This window comes from Aythya marila (genome assembly GCF_965140915.1).
Source record: "Aythya marila genome assembly, chromosome: 1".
Taxonomy (NCBI): Eukaryota; Metazoa; Chordata; class Aves; order Anseriformes; family Anatidae; genus Aythya; species Aythya marila.
This window is the reverse complement of record NC_139042.1, coordinates 143,437,770-143,459,248: the sequence shown is the minus strand read 5'-3', so window position 1 is coordinate 143,459,248 and position 21,479 is coordinate 143,437,770. Positions and strand designations below refer to the sequence as shown.

The 21,479-nt window shown below is 48.7% G+C and overlaps 1 protein-coding gene across 2 annotated transcripts in view; it reads left to right on the top strand.

The window, feature by feature from the left end:
* B4GALNT3 (beta-1,4-N-acetyl-galactosaminyltransferase 3) overlaps positions 1-21,479 on the top strand; it is a 50,954-nt gene that overhangs the window by 19,049 nt on the left and 10,426 nt on the right. For both annotated transcript variants that reach the window (XR_014319573.1, XM_082784918.1), the window contains exons 2-9: positions 11,529-11,632; positions 12,289-12,366; positions 17,607-17,702; positions 18,216-18,306; positions 19,161-19,261; positions 19,612-19,679; positions 20,233-20,311; positions 20,771-20,837. Coding sequence is in view for 1 of the 2 variants with exons in the window: in XM_082784918.1 (XP_082641044.1) it covers positions 11,529-11,632; positions 12,289-12,366; positions 17,607-17,702; positions 18,216-18,306; positions 19,161-19,261; positions 19,612-19,679; positions 20,233-20,311; positions 20,771-20,837 (684 nt within the window). In the remaining variant the exon portion in view is untranslated. The remainder of the gene's footprint in view (positions 1-11,528; positions 11,633-12,288; positions 12,367-17,606; positions 17,703-18,215; positions 18,307-19,160; positions 19,262-19,611; positions 19,680-20,232; positions 20,312-20,770; positions 20,838-21,479) is intronic.

Here is a 21,479-nt window from a genome sequence, read left to right as displayed (position 1 = left end):
CCTCCTATTCTCATTTTTCCCTATCACAAAGACTCTTGATCACAGATCTGAAACTTGCTGTGGATAAGGTGGATTTCTAATGGGGCAATGAAGTATTTGAGAGCACAGAAAGGGAGAGAAAGAAAGGTTCACAGCGATGTTGGAAACTCTAAAGTAGGTAATTGTATGGCCATTTTAGGACAGGTTTTAAAAAGGCACATGCGTGGCTTGGCTCAAATCCCAGTACTTTCCATTGGGACTTCTACTTTCCAGGTATTTACAGGCAGAACTTGCAAAAGCAGTTAAGCTGTAAACTTTTGGAGTTCAGAGTTATCAATGTATTGAGATGACTGGTTTAAAATTGCTTTCACGGCTGCTTTTTGCCTCACGTGGTGAACAGGTCAGAGTTAACTTGGAACAGGGCAAAAAGCAGGATCATAGCCTTGGACTTCAGGAGAGCAGACTGCCATGCACCAGGACCTGTCTCAAAGATTTTCATGGGAGATAGGCCTGGAGAGCAGGGGATCCAGGAGAACTGGGTGTTTTTTTAAGGATCAGCTCCTCCAAACTTAAGAAGCCTCCATCCCAGCATGGAGGAAGAGAAGTAATGGTGGCAGAAGGTCTTCATGGATGGATATGCCTGACTAAGCTCAAACAAAATAAGGAAGTGTGCAGGAGGTGGCAGCAGGGTCAGCTCAGCTAGGATGCTGTCTGAATGTGCAGGGGTAGGGTTGGGAAAGCCAAAGCACATCTGAATCTGGAGGGAGATGTGAAGGGCAACAAAAAGGACTTCTACGGGTATATCAGTATCAAAAACGAAGACAAGGGAAAATGTGAGCCTGGTAAAACTGGTATTCAGGAATGCCAAGCCCCTAAGGCCAGAGGGAAAGACCACAAGGAAGATCTACCCTTGGTGGAAGAGGATCAGGTTAGGAAACATTTAAGCTGACTGGACAGACACAAGTCCCTGGGACCTGATGTGTTGCACCCACGAGTGCTGACAAAGCTGGCCTGTGTCACTGCAAGGCCCCTCTAGATCATCGCTGAAAGTTTGTCGTGACTGGCAGAGGTCCATGAGGACTGGAAGAAAACAAATGTGTAGTGGTACAAAAGGCAGCTGGAAACCAATCTGTTGTGTACGCCAGGGAGTGACAGTGGGGCAAATATTGTTTAACATCTTCATTAGTGACCTGGGCAATAGGGCAAAGTGCACCTTCAGCAAATTTGTTGATATAAAACCAGGAGAAATGGTTGATACACTGGATGTTTGTGCTGCCATCCAGAGGGGCTGCAACAGGCTGGCGAAATGGGCTGGCAGGAACCTTCTGCAATTCGACAAAGGGACATGCAAAGTTCTTCCTCCCTGAGAATAATAAATCCATGCCCCAGTAGACTGGGGACTGGGCAGCTGGAGCAGGAAAGGACCATGGGGTGCTGGCGGACACCAAGTTGATTGTGAGTCAGAGATGTGCCCTTGCAGCAAAGACCAACAGCCTCCCGGGCTTCATTAGGCCTGGCTGAGGAAGATGATCCTTCCCCTCTGCTCAGTCTGGTGAGACACATTTGGAGCCCTCTGTCCAGTTCTGGGCTCCACAGATGAGAGACACAGACATGCTGAAGTGAGGCCTGCCAAGGACCATCAACATGATTACAGAAACGGAGCCTCTCACACTAGCAGAGGCTGAGAGAGCTGGGGCTGTTCAGTGTGGAGAAGAGAAGGCTCAGGGAGATCTTATCTGTGTGTACAAATACCTGACAGGAGGTTTTGAAGTCTCTGCCTTTGGAGGTATTCAACACCTGACTAGAAGTGGCCCTATAGGTGACTGCTGTGGACAGGGGTTTGTTCTAGATGACTTCCAGAGATGCCTTCCAACCTCAGCAATTCTGCATTTCTGTATTAGCAAGGGGAAAAAGTGGATTAAAAGACTAATCAAGAATGGACTGCCCTGGGCTATTTGTGGAGACCAAAAAGCCAGATGCACACACAGTCCTCATCTCCATCCCAGGAGATACAGCATTGGGAGCTTTTCACATAAAACATTACATAGCATATAAACCATACTGAAGTTTTTCAGGGCACTGGAGCTGAGGCCCGATACTCTTCCAACAGCGCATAACCTGGAGCTCTGTGAGTTACTAGGGTCAGTGGCACGCAAAGGACGGATGATTTAATGACTAGTCCTTGGGCTAAATGCAGTAAAGAGGCCAGCTGCTTTCACTCCCCTTCAGTTTGGCAGAACACATTAGAAATGGGTATTTTCATGTATGTGGTTAAGTTGTATAAGGTGGTACACTCATCCCGTCCTGGAATGGAGTCGACCAGAGTCACTGGAGCTCAGCAGGAATCGTACCAAGAGCCTGTGGAAAAGGTCAGTAAAACTTAATGAAGGGACTGAGAACAGAGTTTGGATGAAATCTCAGGTCAGTGTGTAAATAACCAACGTCAGTCCGTGTTTTCATTGGATATTTATGCTGGAGCTAGCGCAGGAATTACTGTGTGAATTTCCTGTGCTGAGCTGCACAAGAGGCAGACTGGATAGTCGCTGCGGCTTCGGTTGTCCTTCAGTTCATTAGGAACTCGCTGGACTAGGGCAAGGCAGTAGGAACCCCTCTTCCTTGTCCTACGGAAATTTCCAACCCCTTTGAAAGTAAGCTGCAACTTTGCACTCAGTCCTTGCAAGCCACCTTAAGCAGCCGGCAGGGCAATTTTATTACTCTGGTAGAAAGCTGTCGCCTGGTTAAACATTCCGCTGAAATGGGATAGCTCTGTAATGCGGGCGGCCCCTGCTCCAAGGTGCCTAACCCAGCCATCCCCTCTGGGTGAAGGATTACCTCCTGGAAGCCCTCAGGGCCGCATGATGGCCTCAGGGACCTGTTGTGGAAAGCAGGGGCCCCGCAGCCTGTGCTCTGAAAGCTTCAGCCACGTCCCAGCTTGGGAATGGCTCCAGGTTTGTTCTTGCTGGGACTCCGAGCATCTCTCTGAACGCCTCCTGGTTCCTGCATTCCTTGTGATTTTCATCAGGCGTGTTGCGCAGGCTGGTTTGACACCGGTGTGGGATTTGGCCTAGGAAGAGGAGGAGCGGTATTTCAGGAGTTGGTGGTTTGGATTCTCTACATCACTGGGTAGGAGTGCTGTAAAGAGACTGTATGCAGCCATGGCTCTTCCCCATAGCAACCCTTGTTGGGTAAATGAAGACGGCCAAGAAATAAGTGTCTGTGCCCTGCAGCCCTTCCTGTTTCGTGCTGAGTCTTTGCCCGGAGGGAGGGCTGGCAGCTTGCTTTGTCCACGGGATTTATGAGCCTGTGTCCCAGAGGAACCTGAGTATGCCCCTTGGCACTCAGAGGTTTAACAGTTTTTTTTTAAGGTATAGCACATAGATATTTAGGATTTTCCGTAACACATCAAATCATTAGTCCGTCTTGCATGTTTGTCTGCTCTGGCTAGCAGGCAGAATTTGATGACTCAGAGGGAAGAGGACAGTCTTACAAATTTAGCTCCTTTGCTAAACAGGGCTGGTGGTGGGTTCAGGACACACATCCTTCACAAAGAGAGATGAAAGCTGGCATTTAGGGTTTAAGGCCAAATGAAGCTTTTGGTGTTCTCCACCTTTTGATGAGGATTTTCAGACATTCCTGAAGATTATCCTGAAATTCCGGTTGCTTTTTGCTGCCACTTTAAACGGCACTTGACCATGTGCAAAGCTAGAACAGAAGCTGTAGTTCTGAGGTTTGCACTGGAATCGAGGAAGTAAGCTTGCCCACAGGGATTGCATCCAAGTTCCTGAAATTTTTGGAGTAGTCCTAGAGCCTCATTTAAAACCCATTAACATTAGAAGAAGGGCTTCAGTTGACTCAAAATTCCAGCTTCAGATAGTCTCTATTCTGGTGTACCTGCCAATGAGTGCCAAAGCATACCTCAGCCTCTGCACCATCAATTCCTCTTTGTTATTTAGATGATTTGCTTACTGTTAATATGAGGATGGAGCTAGTCCTTATTGCAGAAAAAGAAGTCTCACTCTGTACTGTTTCCAGATGTTCTAACTCTATTCTTGCTTTTTCCCATCTCATAACTTTTCAGTAGAGTTGTTCCCGTTTTGTCTGATGGGGTGCTTCCTGACCTGCTGATGGCTCAGTACTGGGAGCTGAGCTCTCCTGCTGTGGGTGGCTGCAAGGAGCCTGGAGCGTCCTTGAGCACCAGTGGCCCAATCTCTGTGCTGCGATGTTCATAACAGTCTTTTCTGAGTCATGGGAGAAGAGTTCTGTGCTCCACATCAGATGTGTTCCTAGCTCTCCTTATTCTTACAGGCTTGTCCTGCTCTCCTGGGCTGGAGGTGCAGATCTCTCCCTTTCCCCAACACAAAGTGGTGTCTGGTTTGGACATAGGGTTATATTTCTCTGCATTTGATATAATATAATATAATATAATATAATATAATATAATATAATATAATATAATATAATATAATATAATATAATATAATATAATATAATATAATATAATATAATATAATATAATATAATATAATAATATATTATTTAATAATAAATCATATTGCTGGAGTGGCCTTCCAGAGTGCCTCTTGAGCTTGCTTCCTTTTCTTAAAGTCAGGTCAACCCTACCTGCACCATTCCTGGTGGATGTTTGTCCAGCTTGTTCTTTGTCTGTATTCCTCTCTTCCTTCACTCTTGTCTCTTGTCCCAAAGGTGACTGGAGTCAGTGACCTCTGAACGAGGCTGTGCAGTACAATAATACTGGCCACAGAGGCTACAGAAGCAATATGTTTGAGCTGGAGTGGATTACTGCCTTTGAGATGAATTCAGGGGAAGAAAATGGCAATGGTGATTTTGAGTAAAATGGCAAATATAAATGGCAGTAGAGAAATATATATGAATATATATTTTCATGGCAGTAGTGGAAGACATTTTCTACAGTGCAAAGATCCACAGACCTTGACTGAAAATCAAGCAGCAAGCAGATATTTTGGGAATGTTGCATCTACATGGAAGTGGCGGTAAGCTGTTGAGTCATTGTGAAAATCCTCATCCAACATAGAAGAAATAATGGGTTAGCTATATTCTGTGAAGAAATAAGAAAGGTTGATTCAAAGGCACAGTTGGCATTCAGCTTCACATCCTAGACAGCTCCTATATTAAAAAACCCTTGGAAAGCTCTTTGAGCAGCGTTAGCATGCTGCGGTGTTTGGATCAGTTGAGAAAAATGTATTCAAAGCTTTCTGAAAGCTATGTGAATGACTTGCTGAACTTCCTTGGGCACAATTATGTTGCAAAAAGAAAATGAGATGGCAAAGATCGCTGAGTATAGAATTGCCAGTCTCTTTATTTATTTTTGCAGGTACCTCCCGGTGCTCAGGGGAGAGAAGCCTCACACATACGTGGCTTCCATTGTGTTTATTCAGATACCAGGAGCATCAAAAGAGCAGATCAGCTGGTGGCTGAAAGCATTCAGAAGCATGCTCCTTTTTGCAAGGAGTTCTTACTGCTGCTAATGACAACACTGTACGTGGCAATAAAAGTGGGTAAGAAGCCACCCAGTTCTGTCTCTGGGTGCAGTGCCTATGATTTACCCCACTGAGCTGGTGATATATGGAGGTAAACGCTAGCTTTAACTTGTTACCACAGCAGAACCAGCCTTCGTTGCCTCTGGTGTCTCTAAGGGCATGGCCTCACCGATGCCTGCAGACGAAGGGGAGAGGGCCAAGAACACAACTTGCACTGATCGTAACCAGGTGGAACATCTGCTTTTCATGGCAGTCACCCTGAGGGCCAGAGAGGGATTTTTTTTAATTATTTTTTTTTGTTTGTAAAAGAAGGCAGACTGTATGTAGAGCTGCAGTGTGAGTCAGCAGCTGAGGATGTGGTCACTGGCAGTGAATTGGTAGAAACCCATGTAGATGTTCCAAGATTAAAGGTATCTTTGTTCCAAAAATAAAGTCAGATGTTACCATTAAAAAAAAAAAAAAAGGCAAGAAATGGAGTCCACAAAGTAGAAAATGATTTTGATCTTAAGAGCAGGAATAAAAATAAAAATTTAGACTTATATGCAGACACCTGATTTTGTGCCCTTCTGTCAACCTGCCAGTTTTTACAAGCACTGCAAATATTGTAGTTCAAGCAAGCCAAACATCCTGATCTCCGTCAGTAGATGTTTTTGATGCAAATCCCATGTTTTAAAGACAATGACTGGTGAAAGCCTGGCTCCCTAATTGCAATACCGTAATGTGAATTACTCAAATGCCTTTAATCTCCATGTGACTGGAAGCTGCTCTTTTTAACGTGAGCTGCGGCTGTTTTGAAAAATCTGTTGCAGAGCACGATGCACAAACAATGTAAAAAGTGAGAGACTGCTTGCTTTTGACAGCCAGGTCTTACAAGGAGGCATACACAGAGCCAGCCTGTGCAGCATGACCTCTCGGGGCCAAGCATGCTGTAGCAGCAAGACGACTGCCACGTGCTCCGAACTTGCCAGCAGTTTACGACTTTAATTGCACGGCTATTATGGGTATAATGTTGATAACAAATACTTCATTATCTGAATGTGTCTGTGTGTGTTTTGAGTGGTTAAGATGACCCGTGGATTACTGCCAAAGAGAAGCAGAGTAGAAAGGATTTCTTGCCCCGTTGTTGTGGAGGTTAGCAGTGCCAAAATCACAGTCTCCATCATATGTTCCTAAAAAAGGCAGTAGGTGCTCTTCTTCTCAGCTGGGTCCACATTCTTTCGCTGAAATTCAAAGTACCCCCCTCCATCTCTTCCGTCATAAGCAGCGTGGTAGGAGTCAGTTTGTTCTAGCATACACCAGGTTGCAACGTGTGGCATTTCTGGAGTCGATCTATGAGCTCGGTCCTGTAATTTTGAAGGGTAGTGCAGCTAGTGGTGATGACGTGGACTGTCTGAGTCACATCCAGCATTGCATCTCCATGTGTGTATTTCTGCTGAACTCACAGGGGGTAAGCAATATTTGCTAGATAATCCTGTGGCACAGGAATATCCCATGATTTAACTCGAGCAATGGAAAATTTTAGGGGCAGAGGCAAGATGTGAATTTTATCCCCCACAAAACAAGCTAGTGCCCCAGCCACTGCCTATCAGTTCCCTCCTTCCCATTTGAAATACTCCTCCTATAACTAGAAGGCATCAGCAGCAAGGTGTTACCTGACACGTAAGTCTGCAGGTAAGACTGCGTGAGTGCCCTGGGCTGTTACAGCCACTCGTTTTCCCTCTCTTGTTCTCGTGCAGAGCACTCTGCCTTTTCCTTAGTCATACCCACATACTTCTGATGCTCCACAGCGCGATGTCGGAATTTGCAGACTGATGGGCAGCAAAGCCATGCACCTTCGCAACGCAGTGAGTAAGAGATGTAACTGGAGGAAGGATGAAGTAATTCCTGTCTGCACAAGCTGTCTCTGACTCGTGATTTATGCCTGAAGAAGGTCAGCAATTGTATTTTGTGGGGTTCTGTGATAACCAGAAATGGGAAGGTTTGCCGGGTTCCCTCTGCAACAACTGGTTTCCTAACTCATTTTAACTCCAGGAGAGCTGTTCTGATCTTGATCTGAAGGCAAGGAGTTCACTGCCTATGGCTTTTATTGACTTAAATAAGTAACCAGAGAGAATCTCTCTTGATCAAGCTGTACGCTTGAATGATTTTTTTTCTTTTAATAGTTTCTTTGCCTCCCTGCCCTTGATTCATGATCTGCCCTAACCTTCCCTTAACCCCGTGGCCAGAAACCATTGGCTGTGTTTTTTTCACTTCATCCTTCCCCTGCATTTCAGTTTCAAGAGGTCAGTTCACACCTCATCTGCATGCTTCATACCCTTGGTGTCTGGCGACCTCAGACGTGTGTGCGGTAGACCAGGAGGTTGGCGTTGCTTCCCCAGAGCAGCGCTGCCTCGGCCAGGTGACCAGGAGCTGGCTGCTATCAGGCTGCAGCCGTGACACCATGCTGCCTGGGATGCGATGCACAGCACGGCGTGGCAGCGTGTCCCCAGGATCTGCCAGTCTATAAGCCGAAACCTCAGGCAGCAGGGTGAAAGCACTCCCAGCGCACTGCATTTGTGAGCAGGCTATGAGCTAAATGGGAGTGACTGAGGTGGAGGTGAGGTTTGTGTTCAAGGCAGGAGGCTTGATGTATTTGCATGTGAGAGACTGCAGATAGCTTCAAGTTCGGCTCCTTTGTCACATTCAGGCAACTTCCCCAATATGGTTTGGACTACTACGTGTTCAAGGCACCTAATGGTAATATTTGGGGGTATTGGGCACTGCCCCTGCCTCCCTGTTCAGCCAGAAATAACACCAGGAAAGACCTCTAACTACACTGACATCCCTTGGGATGAGAGCAAGTTGCAAACATCCAGCCAGAAGGGGAGAGGAGAAATAGGATCACCAAACAGAGGGTTAAAGTGTCATGCCATGCTGGGGGGTTGCTGGACAGTGTGGGTGATGAAGAACAAGTCCCTGCCTTACACCTGCCCGTTTCTTCTGGCCCTGTCCCTGTAGCAGCAGAGGAGCAGGATGGTGTCAGATCAGAAGGAAAAAGCCTCCCAAGCAAACCACCCTGTGGACCTGCTGCTACCTGAGGCTGCCGAGCGAAAGCATTCAGCCTGGCTACAACAGGGTTGGTGAGCACCTGGGCATTGGTAGCATTTGCAGCTATGTCAGCAGCAGTAGCAACAGCAGGGTAATCAAATATCAACCTTGGGAGAGAAAGCTGCTCACCTGACAGGGCCAGGGCTTCCCTCCCCTCCATCACTGCCATGAACCTATCCACCCTTCTACCCTTCCACAGAGCCCCTGAAAACATCTCATTGCTCCTCAGGGAGCTGGCAAGAAGACCATCTTTGTTCCCTCAGGCAGCAGTTGGCTTCAGCAGGTCTTCTGGTTGCAGGATGCTGAAGGAGCGTTGTCTCTTCTCCTACTTTCTATCATTCCCTCCTTCCTCCTAGCAAGGAAAGCCAGGTTCACCTCCAGGGATACTCCATGGAAATCCCCAGGTGGAAAAGACAACCTTTCAGCAAAGAGCTGCAGCACCAGGAACTTTCTCTAAGGGGAGCGTTTATGCTATTATTTTCTGAAATTCATTTTCTACCACGTCGGGGCATGTGCCTGCCAAAGTACAAATTACCCAGCAAGGAGAACGCTACCTCCAGATTAATTTCTACCTGTTTTGTCTCTTCTGCGTTTGGCTGATGTAAGCGTTAGGTAAATATTTGTACAACACGGAGAATTGCCCCCCTTTCTTCTCTTTTCCAAGGGCCAGAGAAGTGTCAGCTGTTGGCACTCGTATCCAGCCAAGCTTCTGTGTATGCTCCGAGGTGGGCTCCATGCCAGTCGTGCGTAGGAGCTCGAGCACAGACGAGCCCAGGAGTCACCGTGGAGGACCAGCCCAAAAGGCAGGCGGTGGTGGCCAGCATCCTGTTTCCAGCAGAGGCTGATTCCTGGCATCTCATGTTGAGCTTATTCCATAGATCGGCAAAGTTCTGCGTTTAAAAACAAAATTGAATAATCTCTCCCCTCTGCAAAAGAGAAAGAACTGCTTCTCTTGGTGTCTTTTTCCCTCAATGAGTCTCCAACAGTGAACTCACTGTTTTATTCACTTTTTTTTTTTTTTTTCTTTTGAGTTTTATTTATTTCCTGTCTGATCCAGCCAGGCCCACTCTTCTGGCTCTCTCCTCTGAGGAACGTGTGCCCCTGTCTCCCAAGAGCAAAATGAGCCTTTGAAGGAGTGAGCACTGAACTTTATGTCAGCTCCAAAGACTGTTCCAGCCCCATTGCGAGTGGGACTGTAAATCCAACTGCAGGACATTTGGAAACAGTGGTTTCTGCCTCATTGCTCTGAACAAGGTGGAAGCTTTCACATGCTATTTTATGTGGAGACATAGAAATCTCCTTTCCCATGACAGGCAATCTCTGAAGCATGAGATATGCTTAGCTGCATTAATCAGTAGATTACTCACCCAGACTCCCAGACTATTTGACCGAAAAACAATATGCAGAAGATCAAAATTGATAATTCACATTTTTAGTCTTTGACTAACCCTGTAAGTTCAGAATCTGCTGGTGGGAAGACCTCGATCAGAAGTTTGTGGCTGAACAGCATCTATCAGGGCCCGAATCAAAACCAAACACTTAAACCAACACTCGTGTCAGAAGAGCAGGGCACTTGAGTTGCCCCTGAGCCTTGTCTCTTCAGTGGCATCTCTGACTACTTACTTTCACATTTTCCACAATTCTTGCACTTTCTTTTCATTAATTGCCCCATTTTTTTCCACACACCGCGGGGGGCGGGATCAACATCTTTGCTTTCTACTCACCTTTGTCAGACACTGCAGCGCCCAGCTTCAGGAACAAGCTACCAGTGTTTTGCAACTCTGTAGGTGCGATAACAGGCCAATTGCTTAACACAGATGAGGCAGGGAAGCTGTCAAGGGGTCATTTGTGACCTCTAGTTCCTGGGGTTGTTTTGGGTTTGCCTTGGTTTCAACTGAGCTGATTGAAATCATGTCACTTGTAAATGCACCCTGCTCTGCAGTATGTGGATTTTGAGCTGCTCTGCTACCAGCCTGGGAGAAGTGTTGGTGGAAGCTTGGGTACTTGTGCTCTTTGCAGTTAAGCTCTGATGTGCTGTGGGCACAGTGCTGAGCTGCTGGCAGGTTGGTTAGTTGCTGAATCAATGCCAAAATGTTTAGCAGCTCCAAAAACCACACGGCGTGAGCCACCGTAACGCTGCTGGGAGGCACGAGCTGTGCTCACCAGCACCTCCTGCTAGTGGTACCAATGGTGGTTATGCAGAGGTACAAGGTTATACACACTGCATCTGCTCGTCTTTGCCCTTTGGGAGAGCAAGGAGGCCAACGGAGCTGCAGAAGGATCCAAAACCAGATCCTGTCTCAAGCAGACTGGGAGGGGAGTAAAGCTGAGTTGAACCTGAAAGCTGATTTCACTTATGTAGTGATGCATCAGTGCTAGTACTTCAGGTGTTACAGCTGAATGTCCTATCAGGTTTGGTCTTTGTGGTCATTCAGTATTTCCTTCAAGAAAAGAAGATTGAAAAATGTTATTGTGCAAAAAGGTGCATAATCAGAATAATATTCTTTTGATGGTTGAACTAATTAGGAATCTGGTTATTGTCTTTTTATTTATTTTTTTTTTTTTCTTTGGGATTATTAGTTTAAAAAATTGGTCATCTTTAGTTTGACCAATGGGATTGTTTGAAGGATCTACAAAGAGGTTCCCAGTCCTGTGATGATTATTGAAATCTCTGAAATACATTTTAGAACTATGACAAATCTTTAGTACAACAAATTAATAAGAACAAGGGAAGAGCTTTTGAGGAAGACAAAGGTGATTTCTCTTTCTCTCTTTGTGTCGGTCTGCCAGATCCATGTCACATAAACTCATGGTCTCTTCTGGGTGATGCAAGAGTGTTGGAGGTCTCTCAGCCGAAAGAGGGACCAACCACTTTATTCTGGTTACTGCTGCAGCTTCTTTTTTTAGCCTGTACTCTGACAGCTCTTTGTTTCCGCTGTGCAGGATATGAAGACTGGAGGGAACTGGCTAAGGCTCTGGCAGACACAAATGTCCCGGGTGGGGACCCAAGCCTCCCATTTAACTATCGTCAGAAGATAGGACAGCAGGTGAGGAGACTCGGGATATCTTCTGAACATTTGGGAGGACAAGCCTTCCTTTCTCATGGTGGCCCCACGAGACAGCTCTCTCTACGTGAAGAAAAGAGAGCATGCCAGAGAGCAAAATCTGAGCTGGCTCACAGCAGTGCGAGTGTACAAAGACTCCACTGTAGTCAATTGAGTTATTTTAGACGTGCTCAGCTGCAGTGGTGATGTGAAGCTGGCTGGGTATGTGGCACAGGAAGAAATGGAAGCAGAAATGAAAGGTCAGGAGAGAGGTTGTAGTGCTCCAGCGAAGTACATCTTGTTGCTGTTGTCTGAAGGAAGTGTTGGAAGAACTATTGCTTGGAAGAACTATTGCTTGGACCCTTTGAAATGAGGGTGGGCAAAAAAAATAATTAAGGGATAATGACCTAAGTTTTAGCTCTGTACTAGCAGTCATTATAAAGTGCTGATATCCCTTCCCTTTAATGGGGAACTCTGGAAAGCTGGTGTCAAGAAAGCCAAGGAGCATTCCCCTGTGTCTCCAGTGGCCAGCCTCTTCCTTGGAATAGTTATGGGAAATTGCTTCTTTTCGTGCATGTTCTTGCAAACAGACTCTTGTGTAGCTGTCAGTACCTGGTCACTTGTCAGGTTACTTTGATTGTCCTCTCCTTGTATTTCAGAACCAGGAGCATCAAAGAGGTGGGAGGAATAAGTCTAATTATGCAGCTGTGGACAACCCCGTCCCATGGATGCCAGAGGTTTGTGCCTTTCTCCAGCCTTTTGCACAAGGGAGCTGTAGTTAGAGACCTGTGAGATTGGAAGGGAGGGACCTCTGCCTGAAAATGCATTTGCTTCACTAACAGTCTATTCCCTATCGCTCCCTCCTGGGTTAATGACACTTACAGACCTAAGTAATCATCTGGAAAGACAGGAGTGTCCAGATTCCTGATAATTAGGCGTCTTTCCCAGCCATCAAGGCATCAAGCACCTGCCCATAATTCCCTGAGAGCAGGCAGTCTGCTGTCCCCAAAAGGTGAGGTTTATTCAGATCTGGGAGTGCACAGGACCAAGTATTCAACAAGCAAACACCTGACTGTGGCACACAGAGGCTATGCTACTCTCATATTCTGGCATTTGCGTATTACCCAACTCCTGCTCGATGTACACAGAGGTCTCTCCACTTCACTGACACTTCTGATGAACAGAGACCTTCGCTGGTGACCCTTGAAGATTGGGGCAAATGTTCCCTTTGTTTCTTTCACGCCTCATTTATTCTTTCCTCTGCTGTCCCCTTATCTCGCCATTCCTCTTCAGATAAGGGAGCAATGCAGCCTGACGATAATGAGAGGGACACCAGCCAGGGGGCATTTGGCTAATGGAGTCAGCTGCCTAAATTCCTCGAGGTGATTAGAGACCAGCACCAATTAGAAGGGGCTGCCTCCCAGACAAGTGGGCTCATGGAGAGCTCACTCAGGGCCAAAGCTGCTGCAGCACACAGGGCTGACACGGTGCATTTACTGCTCCCTCATCCCACAGCACCGGGCACTACAGGCTCAGCGTGGCATCCCCATTGCTTCGCACAGGCTTAGCCTGTTGGCTCTGATTTCCACCTCCCGGTGATTTCTCAAAAGCCTGTTAGCCTTGAAATCTGCCAGCTGTGGTGTGCAGTGAGCTGTTTCTGGGCTAGAAATGCACCTGGTGGGGTGAGCAGTGTGGCTTGGGAGAAGGTGGGTGCTGTGCACAGCAGCTTGCCTTGCTCCCTGCTTGGCACCAGGCCTGGGTGCCAGCTTGGTGCCCTGCCTGCCCCAGGGGAAGGGGCAGGACTTGGGGTGGGATGTGCCTGTGAAGGTGCTGCGTGCCTGGTCCCACACTGCTCCCTGTTGGGGAGGAGAGCCCTGCCAGGTAGAGGGCTGCTGCTGCAGGCTGGGGAGCAAAGCGCACATTTCTCCTGACCCAGGGATTAAGTTTTCCTGTAACTCTGCCCAAATTAATTACCTGGGGCCTATGATCCCATTGTGCCCTCCCGGCAGCATCTCTAAGCACTTAATTGCATCCTGGATCCTGGGGCGAGGGCAGGCAGTTTGCCTCCCACAGGTCATGGAGCTGGGCTTTGTGTGAACAGAGGTATGTTCTTGACAAACGTGAATAATTAACAGGGTCGCAGGGAGCGCTGACAGCCAGCATGACCAGAGGAGGACAGGTTTCAGTTTTCCTCTTTCGGTATCAGGAGATGAAACAGGTGGTTTGAATCTTCAGATGTGGATAATGTGGTGGGAAAGTGCACATGTAGGGAACCCCTAAAAGTGTTACACGCTGCCTCATCTTGATGGATTCCCACAAGTGGCTGCAGAGCTCGCAGCAGAGCCCAGCTGCTTGCTGCTGAACGTCCCCCAGCTGGAGGAGGGGCAGCAGCCACCCTACAGAGACAGAAGAGGCTTATGAACTCAGCTTCGGGAGTTTGGGTTCGCAGCACAACGTCGCCTTTCTTCCCCAGCTCAGGCCCTCTCTGTGCCGCATTTATCATCCCCGGCGCTGCGCATTCCTGGGGTTGCACGCAGCTGATTTGCCTCTGAGATGCCAAGGCTGGCCAGGATTAAATTAGGAAAGACCTCGCTTCCCCATCCTGTCCCAGCATGGCACCAGCCTCTGCTCCTTCCCGGGGCTCCTGGCACTCCTCGCTGCGTGCCCATGACGCCGTGCTCAGGGGAATTGGCCTGCCCAGACCTCCTGGGGAAGAACAGCTCCCGGGGACGTGCTCGTGGAGCACATGTGCTGTGCCAACAGTGCCCTTGGTGCATGACCCGTGGCCGTTTTGGATCCCAGCTGGGTTCTTGCAACGCTGCTGTGTTAGTGGGGTGGAGATAAGCAGTGGGGAGGTGGGGCTGGAAGGGAGGGACCCAAGCAGCAGAAGGAGCCTGAGCAGGTGGGAAGGCACAGACCGTGTAATGCCAGCTCCCGTTTATGGCCCAGCCCCTGGGCTTCTATTCTTGGTGCTGGCCAAGCAAGTCTGTCCAAAATTTCCAAAGCAGATGCTGTTACGGGGAGCAGGACAACTTAACTTGTTATTTACCACGCTGTAACTTTCAAACCCTTTGATTTCCCAGCTTGCAACTAATTTTCAAACTCAGAAAAAGTCCATCAATGTTTCTCAGGAGCTCTGTGCATGGATTGTGAATGACGGTGTCATTTATTGCTGCAAACTGCAGCAAACACCCCAAGCAGATTATTTTCTGCCTGTTCCAGAGGGGACCCAAATAGCAAACAGAGGAATTTCTCAGCTGCCTGCACTGGGCAGCCATGAGGCGAGCTGGAGGCACAGAGGTGATAGGGTTTCAAAACAGCTGCTGCACTCATGACTCCTGGGGGCCTAAAATTAAAGCGTAGCTCAGTTTTCACTTCCAGAGCAGCATTTTGGGCAGCCAGCATGTATCTGTCAATAACATTCTTCTTTTTCCCTTCAGAGGAAACAGTAAAGTAGGCTGCTGCAGAATAGGAGAAGAACCGCTTTAGAAAAGACTGAAACTACATCCCTGCCCCTGGCAGGGGTTGGAACTGGGTGATCTTTCAGGTCCTTTCTAACCCGAGCCATTCTAAGATTATATTTGTGCAAGAAATGCTTATTATTTACCAGTTAATTATTTCTAAATGTTGTGAGTACAGGAAAATGAAGCAGTCACGTTAGTTCCTGCGAGAAACTCCTCTTAGGTGCCTTTGTAAAGACATTGGAGGTGGGGATGTCGGGCTAGAAATCTCTCACAGCACTGACAGAGCACTTGGTGCGGGGCTGTCTGCCTTACCTTTACTAGGCTGCCCACTGCCAAAGCTCTGCAGTAAAGTTTTGCATTAGGAGGGACTGCTCCAATTTTCCCCTGCAAAGGAGCAGATCTGGGCACTCTTTTGGGAATTCCCTCGTACAGATCTGCTTTGGTGTTTGGGCTACCCCTTTCCAAAGCCAGGGTAGCTCCGTTACAGCGCTGAGTCTCGGGAGCATCTCCTGGGTGTCTTTGCCAGGAAGGCAGTGCAGCACCAGCCTGTCCACGGTGTGGGAGTGTTGTGCTGCATTTGATAGAGATCTGAGGCTGCTATCTGCAGTGTGCAAACAGTGCTCTCCGAAGAAAAAACAGCATCTCTTGTGGATAGCAACAAAGCCACTGCTGCAAGACTCGATTCCTGGCAGAGACTAGCTGGGGGAGCCCAGCTTATTCACCTCAGCTAATATTCCACAAGAAACAGCAACTGTTATTTGATTTTGGGGAGAAAACAGTGTAAGACCCTTGGGTATGAACCTGGATTTCACCAGGGTGCATGGGACTGACCAGCAATTAGGTTCCAAGTTGGTGTCATGCTGGCAGTGATTGATTCATATTGCAGCTCCCTGCAGAGCCCCAAGTTTCTCTTGGCTACAGCCATTGCCCTGAGCCCTCTGCGCAGTTCCTCTCTCATTCTGTGCAGCATCACTTGGGGAAATTACATCTGCTTCGTCCCTCTGCTTTTTCTCTTGCCCGATGGGCAGAGTGTGGGCTGAGGGATGTCAGCAGAGGCGGTGGGGAACAAAAGGGACATCCAGACATCAGCCAAGCCCCGGCAGTGAGAGCAGGCTGACAAGAGACCACTCGAGAGCAGCAGTGGTTATGAATGTGTTTTGCCTGGCACGCAGAGATGATTTTCACGTGCATGACTAAAGCCCACAGCTCACAAAGAGCATTACTGCATAAGCTGGGGCCTGGCCAAGTCTGCTCCACGTCCTTCCTTCAGGCCCCAGTTTATTACAGAACCAAACCCCAACCTGCTGTCCTGGGAAAAATAACTCTGCGAAATGGTTTCTCTGCCAGAAGTGCACAGAGGGGCTAGATCCTCCTCCACCACGCTGTTGCAGCCCTGCTCGAGAGACTTCCCTGACCAAAACTAGAAATTTGCTGCCATCTGTAGACATTTGGGTGCTATTCAGATGTTTCCAAGCCCTGCTCGCAGAGCCTTGGCTAGGCTCTGTAGCTCCTTATATAGGCAAGACAGCTGTGGAAAACCTCCCCAGTCCCAAGGCAACCTATTCCTTTCTTCAGCATTTCCCCATCTAAGGTTGCCTGTACAGTCTCCAGCTTATTTATTCTCCGCTTTTGGATGCCAACCCCGCAAGGAAGGTTTCAGCATCCCGCTCCACTGGTTGCACGCAGAGAGCCTGGGCTGCCCTGGGAGGCAGCCAGCCCTTCCTTTACGGTTGGCTGTGACAAAATAAAGCCTGTTCCTCGAGGAGCACGCATCTCCAATCCCACAGCAGCCAAGCCACCAGGCTTTTCCCAGCAGATCTGTGGTGCAGGTCCCCGTCAGGCACAGAAAGCCTCTCCCCGTGGGGCTGGTGGGGTAGCAGGGACAGCCACCCCTGCACACCCTCCTCTGCTGTCTGGACCCCAGCTCCTGTCAGTGTTTTTGTGTCCCCGTGGGCACGCAGAGGCCACACTGTCCATGTGCTGCTGCTCTTTACCCTGCTCATACATCCGTCTCCCAGAGCAGTTGCCTCTCCCCGCTGTCCTCCCTGAGCTTCACCTCGCAGACAGGCTTCGAGGAGGTCTGCCACCTCCCGTCCTGAGGGTGTCCCCTCTTCCATGGGTCAGGAAAACAGCCCTGAAATGGTGGGGGAGCCCAGAATACTTTCATGGAGGACGTAAGACCCTACAGTCTCCTTGCTTGGATCATTATGGCTGCTGCCGCGCCACAGCATATCCCAGACCTCACAGCACTGGTCTCTGCTTTAACACCTCCGTGATGGCTCCAGATTGAGCCCCAGCCATTTAACTGGGCTCTCCCTGGCATTATCACAGCTCCCTGGAGCTGTTCAGACTGTCACCTGGCCTGGCCTCAAACCTGCAGCAGCTTTCTTCTCTCTCACAAGCCCTCCAGTGCTGGGGCAGGGGCTGAGTTTGGCAGGGCAGGGGAGGGAGGTGGGGAGGATGCCGGGGGATGGGGACACAGCAATTCATGGTGCCCTGCTTCTGCCCCCCAGTTCCAGGGCCAGGCCAATCTGCACGTGTTCGAGGACTGGTGTGGCAGCTCCACCGAGCAGCTCAGGAAGAACCTCCACTTCCCCCTCTACCCCCACGTGAGTAAGACCCCAGCAGCCTCTGTCCCACTGTTCCCAGCTCTGCTTCCTATCTGGATCACCCTCGCTCCCTTCATATCTTGTCCCCATCCCTCTCCATCACCTCCTCTTTCTTCCTGCCCCTGGGGGAGCGAGAAGCTTTCACAGGGGTTCAGTGGCCCTTAGGAAGGAGGCTCATTTGGTCCCTGCTGGCCTGCCAGAGCTGGGACACGGCGTGAAGGAGCCCTGCATTCAGTGCTCTCCCTCCAAGTGGCTGATGAATGCCAGCTCCCATTCCCAGCATCTCTCTGGCATCCCCTATGCGGCTCTTCCCTCTCCTGAGCAGCTCCAGTTCCTCTCTCATCTCACCTGCTCTTTCCCATTGCATCCATCACACACCGTCCCCCATCCTCCCCCAAAAGAAACCTCATACTTCCCTCCACCCACTTATTGCATGTTTTTTGTCCCCCACCACTTCTCTCCCCTCTTGTTCCTATCACATCTATTTATTTTTTTTTTCACCTTCCATTGCAGACACGAACTACACTGAAGAAACTGGCAGTGTCCCCAAAATGGACCAACTACGGTCTCCGGATATTTGGCTACCTGCATCCTTTCACTGACGGTGAGGGTCCTGAGGCTGCTGTGCCACTGCTTGTGTCCCTGCTTGGCTCTGCACAGGGCTGCCCTCACCCACCGGCTGTGAGGCCCCTCATGTAGGCAGCCCAGCTGGCTGTGGCCCTGGTGTGGATGAAGCACGTCTGCCTCCATTGTAGAGTGGAAAGGAGTAGCACATAAGAAAAGAGATTGGAAGTGATAGCTACAATACGATGCCATTGTGAGTGCACAGCCCCATGACGTGTACGTAGGTGCGAGTGGCCTGTAAGCTTTTCTTCCCTCCCTCCCATGCACAGGACTGTACGTGACATTGATCATGTTCCTACTGCTCCCCGGGTGCGTGAACACTGTCTGACAGCATCTGTGTCACCCAGCTACGTGCTTCTGCCCAGGGCAGCGTGCTAACACTCGCCCCTTTCTCCTGGTCCTCAGGCCCTTGACTGCCATCCCTGTAGCCTGGCCAGAACAGCCAGACACAAACGTCTCTGTCTCCCTTCATGGCACCACATGCACGTTCCTCCATTCAGATGTGGCTTTTCACACAAAACATTTGCTCTGGGAACAAAGACAAGGCTGCCCTTGCATAGACTTCTTAGCTTTCCAGGTTAGATGTCAGGTGAAGCCAGCGCAGGAGGGACAGGGAACCAGCTGCACCTGTAAGTGATGTTTGGTTTTTAATCACAGAAGAACTAGAGAATTCAGAAAGGTCAGAAGGGGCAAGGTTAATGTCCAAAGGCTAAGCCTGATATTACCAGAAAAAAAAAAAAAAAGGGGTAAGGACAGCATTTTAGAGGAACATACTCCATTCTGTGTACAAGCCCTTACCCCAGAGCCCTACTTACTCCCTCCATCTCTTGACAGGGGAGTTTCAGTTTGCCATTGCTGCGGATGACAACGCTGAGTTCTGGCTGAGTCTGGATGAAAAGACCTCTGGCCTCCAGCTGCTGGCCAGCGTAGGCAAGGTACAGTGCGCGCTGCGTGACTGCTTCCACAAAGGCTTGAATGTTTCTGTGGGGGTGGATGCTTTCCCGTCTAACTTGCCACCTTGGACTAGTCGATTTTCTTTTCCTGCCCTGCTACAGGCACCACTGCCACAGTTGCCAGACAAATACAACGCGACATAACCTAAGGCAGTTGGCACTGCAGCTGTCAGCCCCAGGTTCATGATTACAGACCTTAAATCTGTTCACAGGTTGTGAATCTCACAGATGACTTACCAGGAGAAGCAGCTCAATTTTCCCTATTTATTGCTCCATCACAGTAACCAGGGAAGAAATTCATCTTAATTACAGCATTTTCTGTCTCTTCACAGACAGGGAAGGAGTGGACAGCACCAGGGGAGTTTGGAAAATTTCGAAGCCAGCAGTCAAAGGTGGTGAGGTGAGTGAGCAGAGTCCCTCACTCCCAGCCACCTTTGCACATGGCCAGGAAATGACAAGGAAAGGGGAAAACAACACAGGCTTGTTCTGAAGAATTTAGCAATGTGGAGAAAGGAAATGCTCTGGGATGTCACCAAAGCTGAAGTGAGGCTTCCATACCTGTGCCAGTTGCTTTGCTGATTCACTGCAGAAAGGCAACACGGATTTTTTCTTCCCTGGAGATAGCAGCCGTCAGCAAATTCAGACTTCTTTTTATGAACTGTACCCTAAGCTTCCTGCCTTGGAACTGGCCAGGTTTCCCAGAGGCCAAAACCCAGCAGATGAGACTGAAAGGGAGTTTTTCAGAGTTACTGAGAAGGTTCTGAAGTGCTCCAGGTGCACGAGGGAAGTTACCTATCTAGCTGTCGGCAGCTGGATTTTCTTGGCAGCCCTATCCCTGCTTGCCCTGAGAATTAGTTTGATTCGTGGGCGCGGTTGCTCTCCGCTCATTGTCTGCTGACAAGCTAAGAAATGTTCCTTAATGCTGTTGGTGACAGACATGTTGTTCTTCACAGGTTGTCAGCTGCAGGCAGGTACTACTTTGAGGTGCTGCACAAGCAGGATGACAAAGGAACAGACCATGTGGAAGTAGCAGTGAGTCTATGAAAATGGCCATGCTGTGTGCAAATGGCACTGGTGTGTTCGTCCCCTCAGAGCTTGGGAATGAAGTTTGTAATGATTTCCTTCCTTCTCAGGCCCCAGCTCCTCTTTGTGGGAGATGTATCTAATCCCGTCCAGAGTCCTTACCTGCTTCTATGTGGGATAATCCTGGCTGTGTCAGGACCATTTTCTCTGTTTGTTCGGGACAGTTCTGCTCTCTCTCTGGTCTCTATTGCAGCTCTTCGTCCTTTCCTGCTTTGAACAAGTTCTGGGGGATCTCAGCTCATTGCGAGTCTTTTGCTGTTAGGTAGACTGTCATAGTAAGAAGGAGAAAGCTGTGAGCCCACCTGGTGAAAAAAACATCAACAACAACAAAAAACGTGTGCTTATTCCTTTTGTCTAGGCTTGGCTAAATGTATAAATTCCTTGTTTCAATGTGCTTCTCTGTTCCAGTGGAGACTGAATGACCCAGATGTGAAGTTCAAAGTCATTGACTCCCAATACCTCTCCCTTTTTGCTAGTAAGTATCTTCACCACAGGTCTCCTTGAGCACCTCCCCATTCTTCCAAAACTTATCATCAGTGTTTCACCGTGAATCACAGTCTAGCCAGCCAAATTCCATGTATATAGATCACTGCAAGAAAGAAGTGGAGGCAGGTTAGGAGAGAGACCTCTGGACATGAGTATGTGACTCGTTATTAAATACAGGAGAATTGGAAGAAGGATTGGAACATTATTTTAGGGAAATCTAGAGTCAGGAAGGAAGGAAAGAGAAGAGAGTCTGCAAGGGTGAAGGAAACTGTTTGAGATGTGAGAGAGAGATCACAGGGTGGAGGTTGCCTGCCTGTTGTGCGGAGAGCTAGGAGGACATGGAGCCCACAGCATGGGAGCAATGGGGTTGCTCTGGCAGCTGGACATGACTAGGGCAAAGGGGCTGCTGATTTCACTGACGTCCAGCAAATTTCACTCAGGACATGGGACACAATGGGATACATCTAGTGGTATCAGACGTTGCTGCTTTTTTCTGTGCCCCCTTCAAGTCTTTTCAAGTTGCTGCAGGATTGCAGCAAGAACATCAGTCCAGTCCCTCCTGTTTTAAAAACCCTTTTTAGCACATCAAGTGATGCCTTTATCAGTTAAGGAGCTCCTCAGTCCTGCCTTC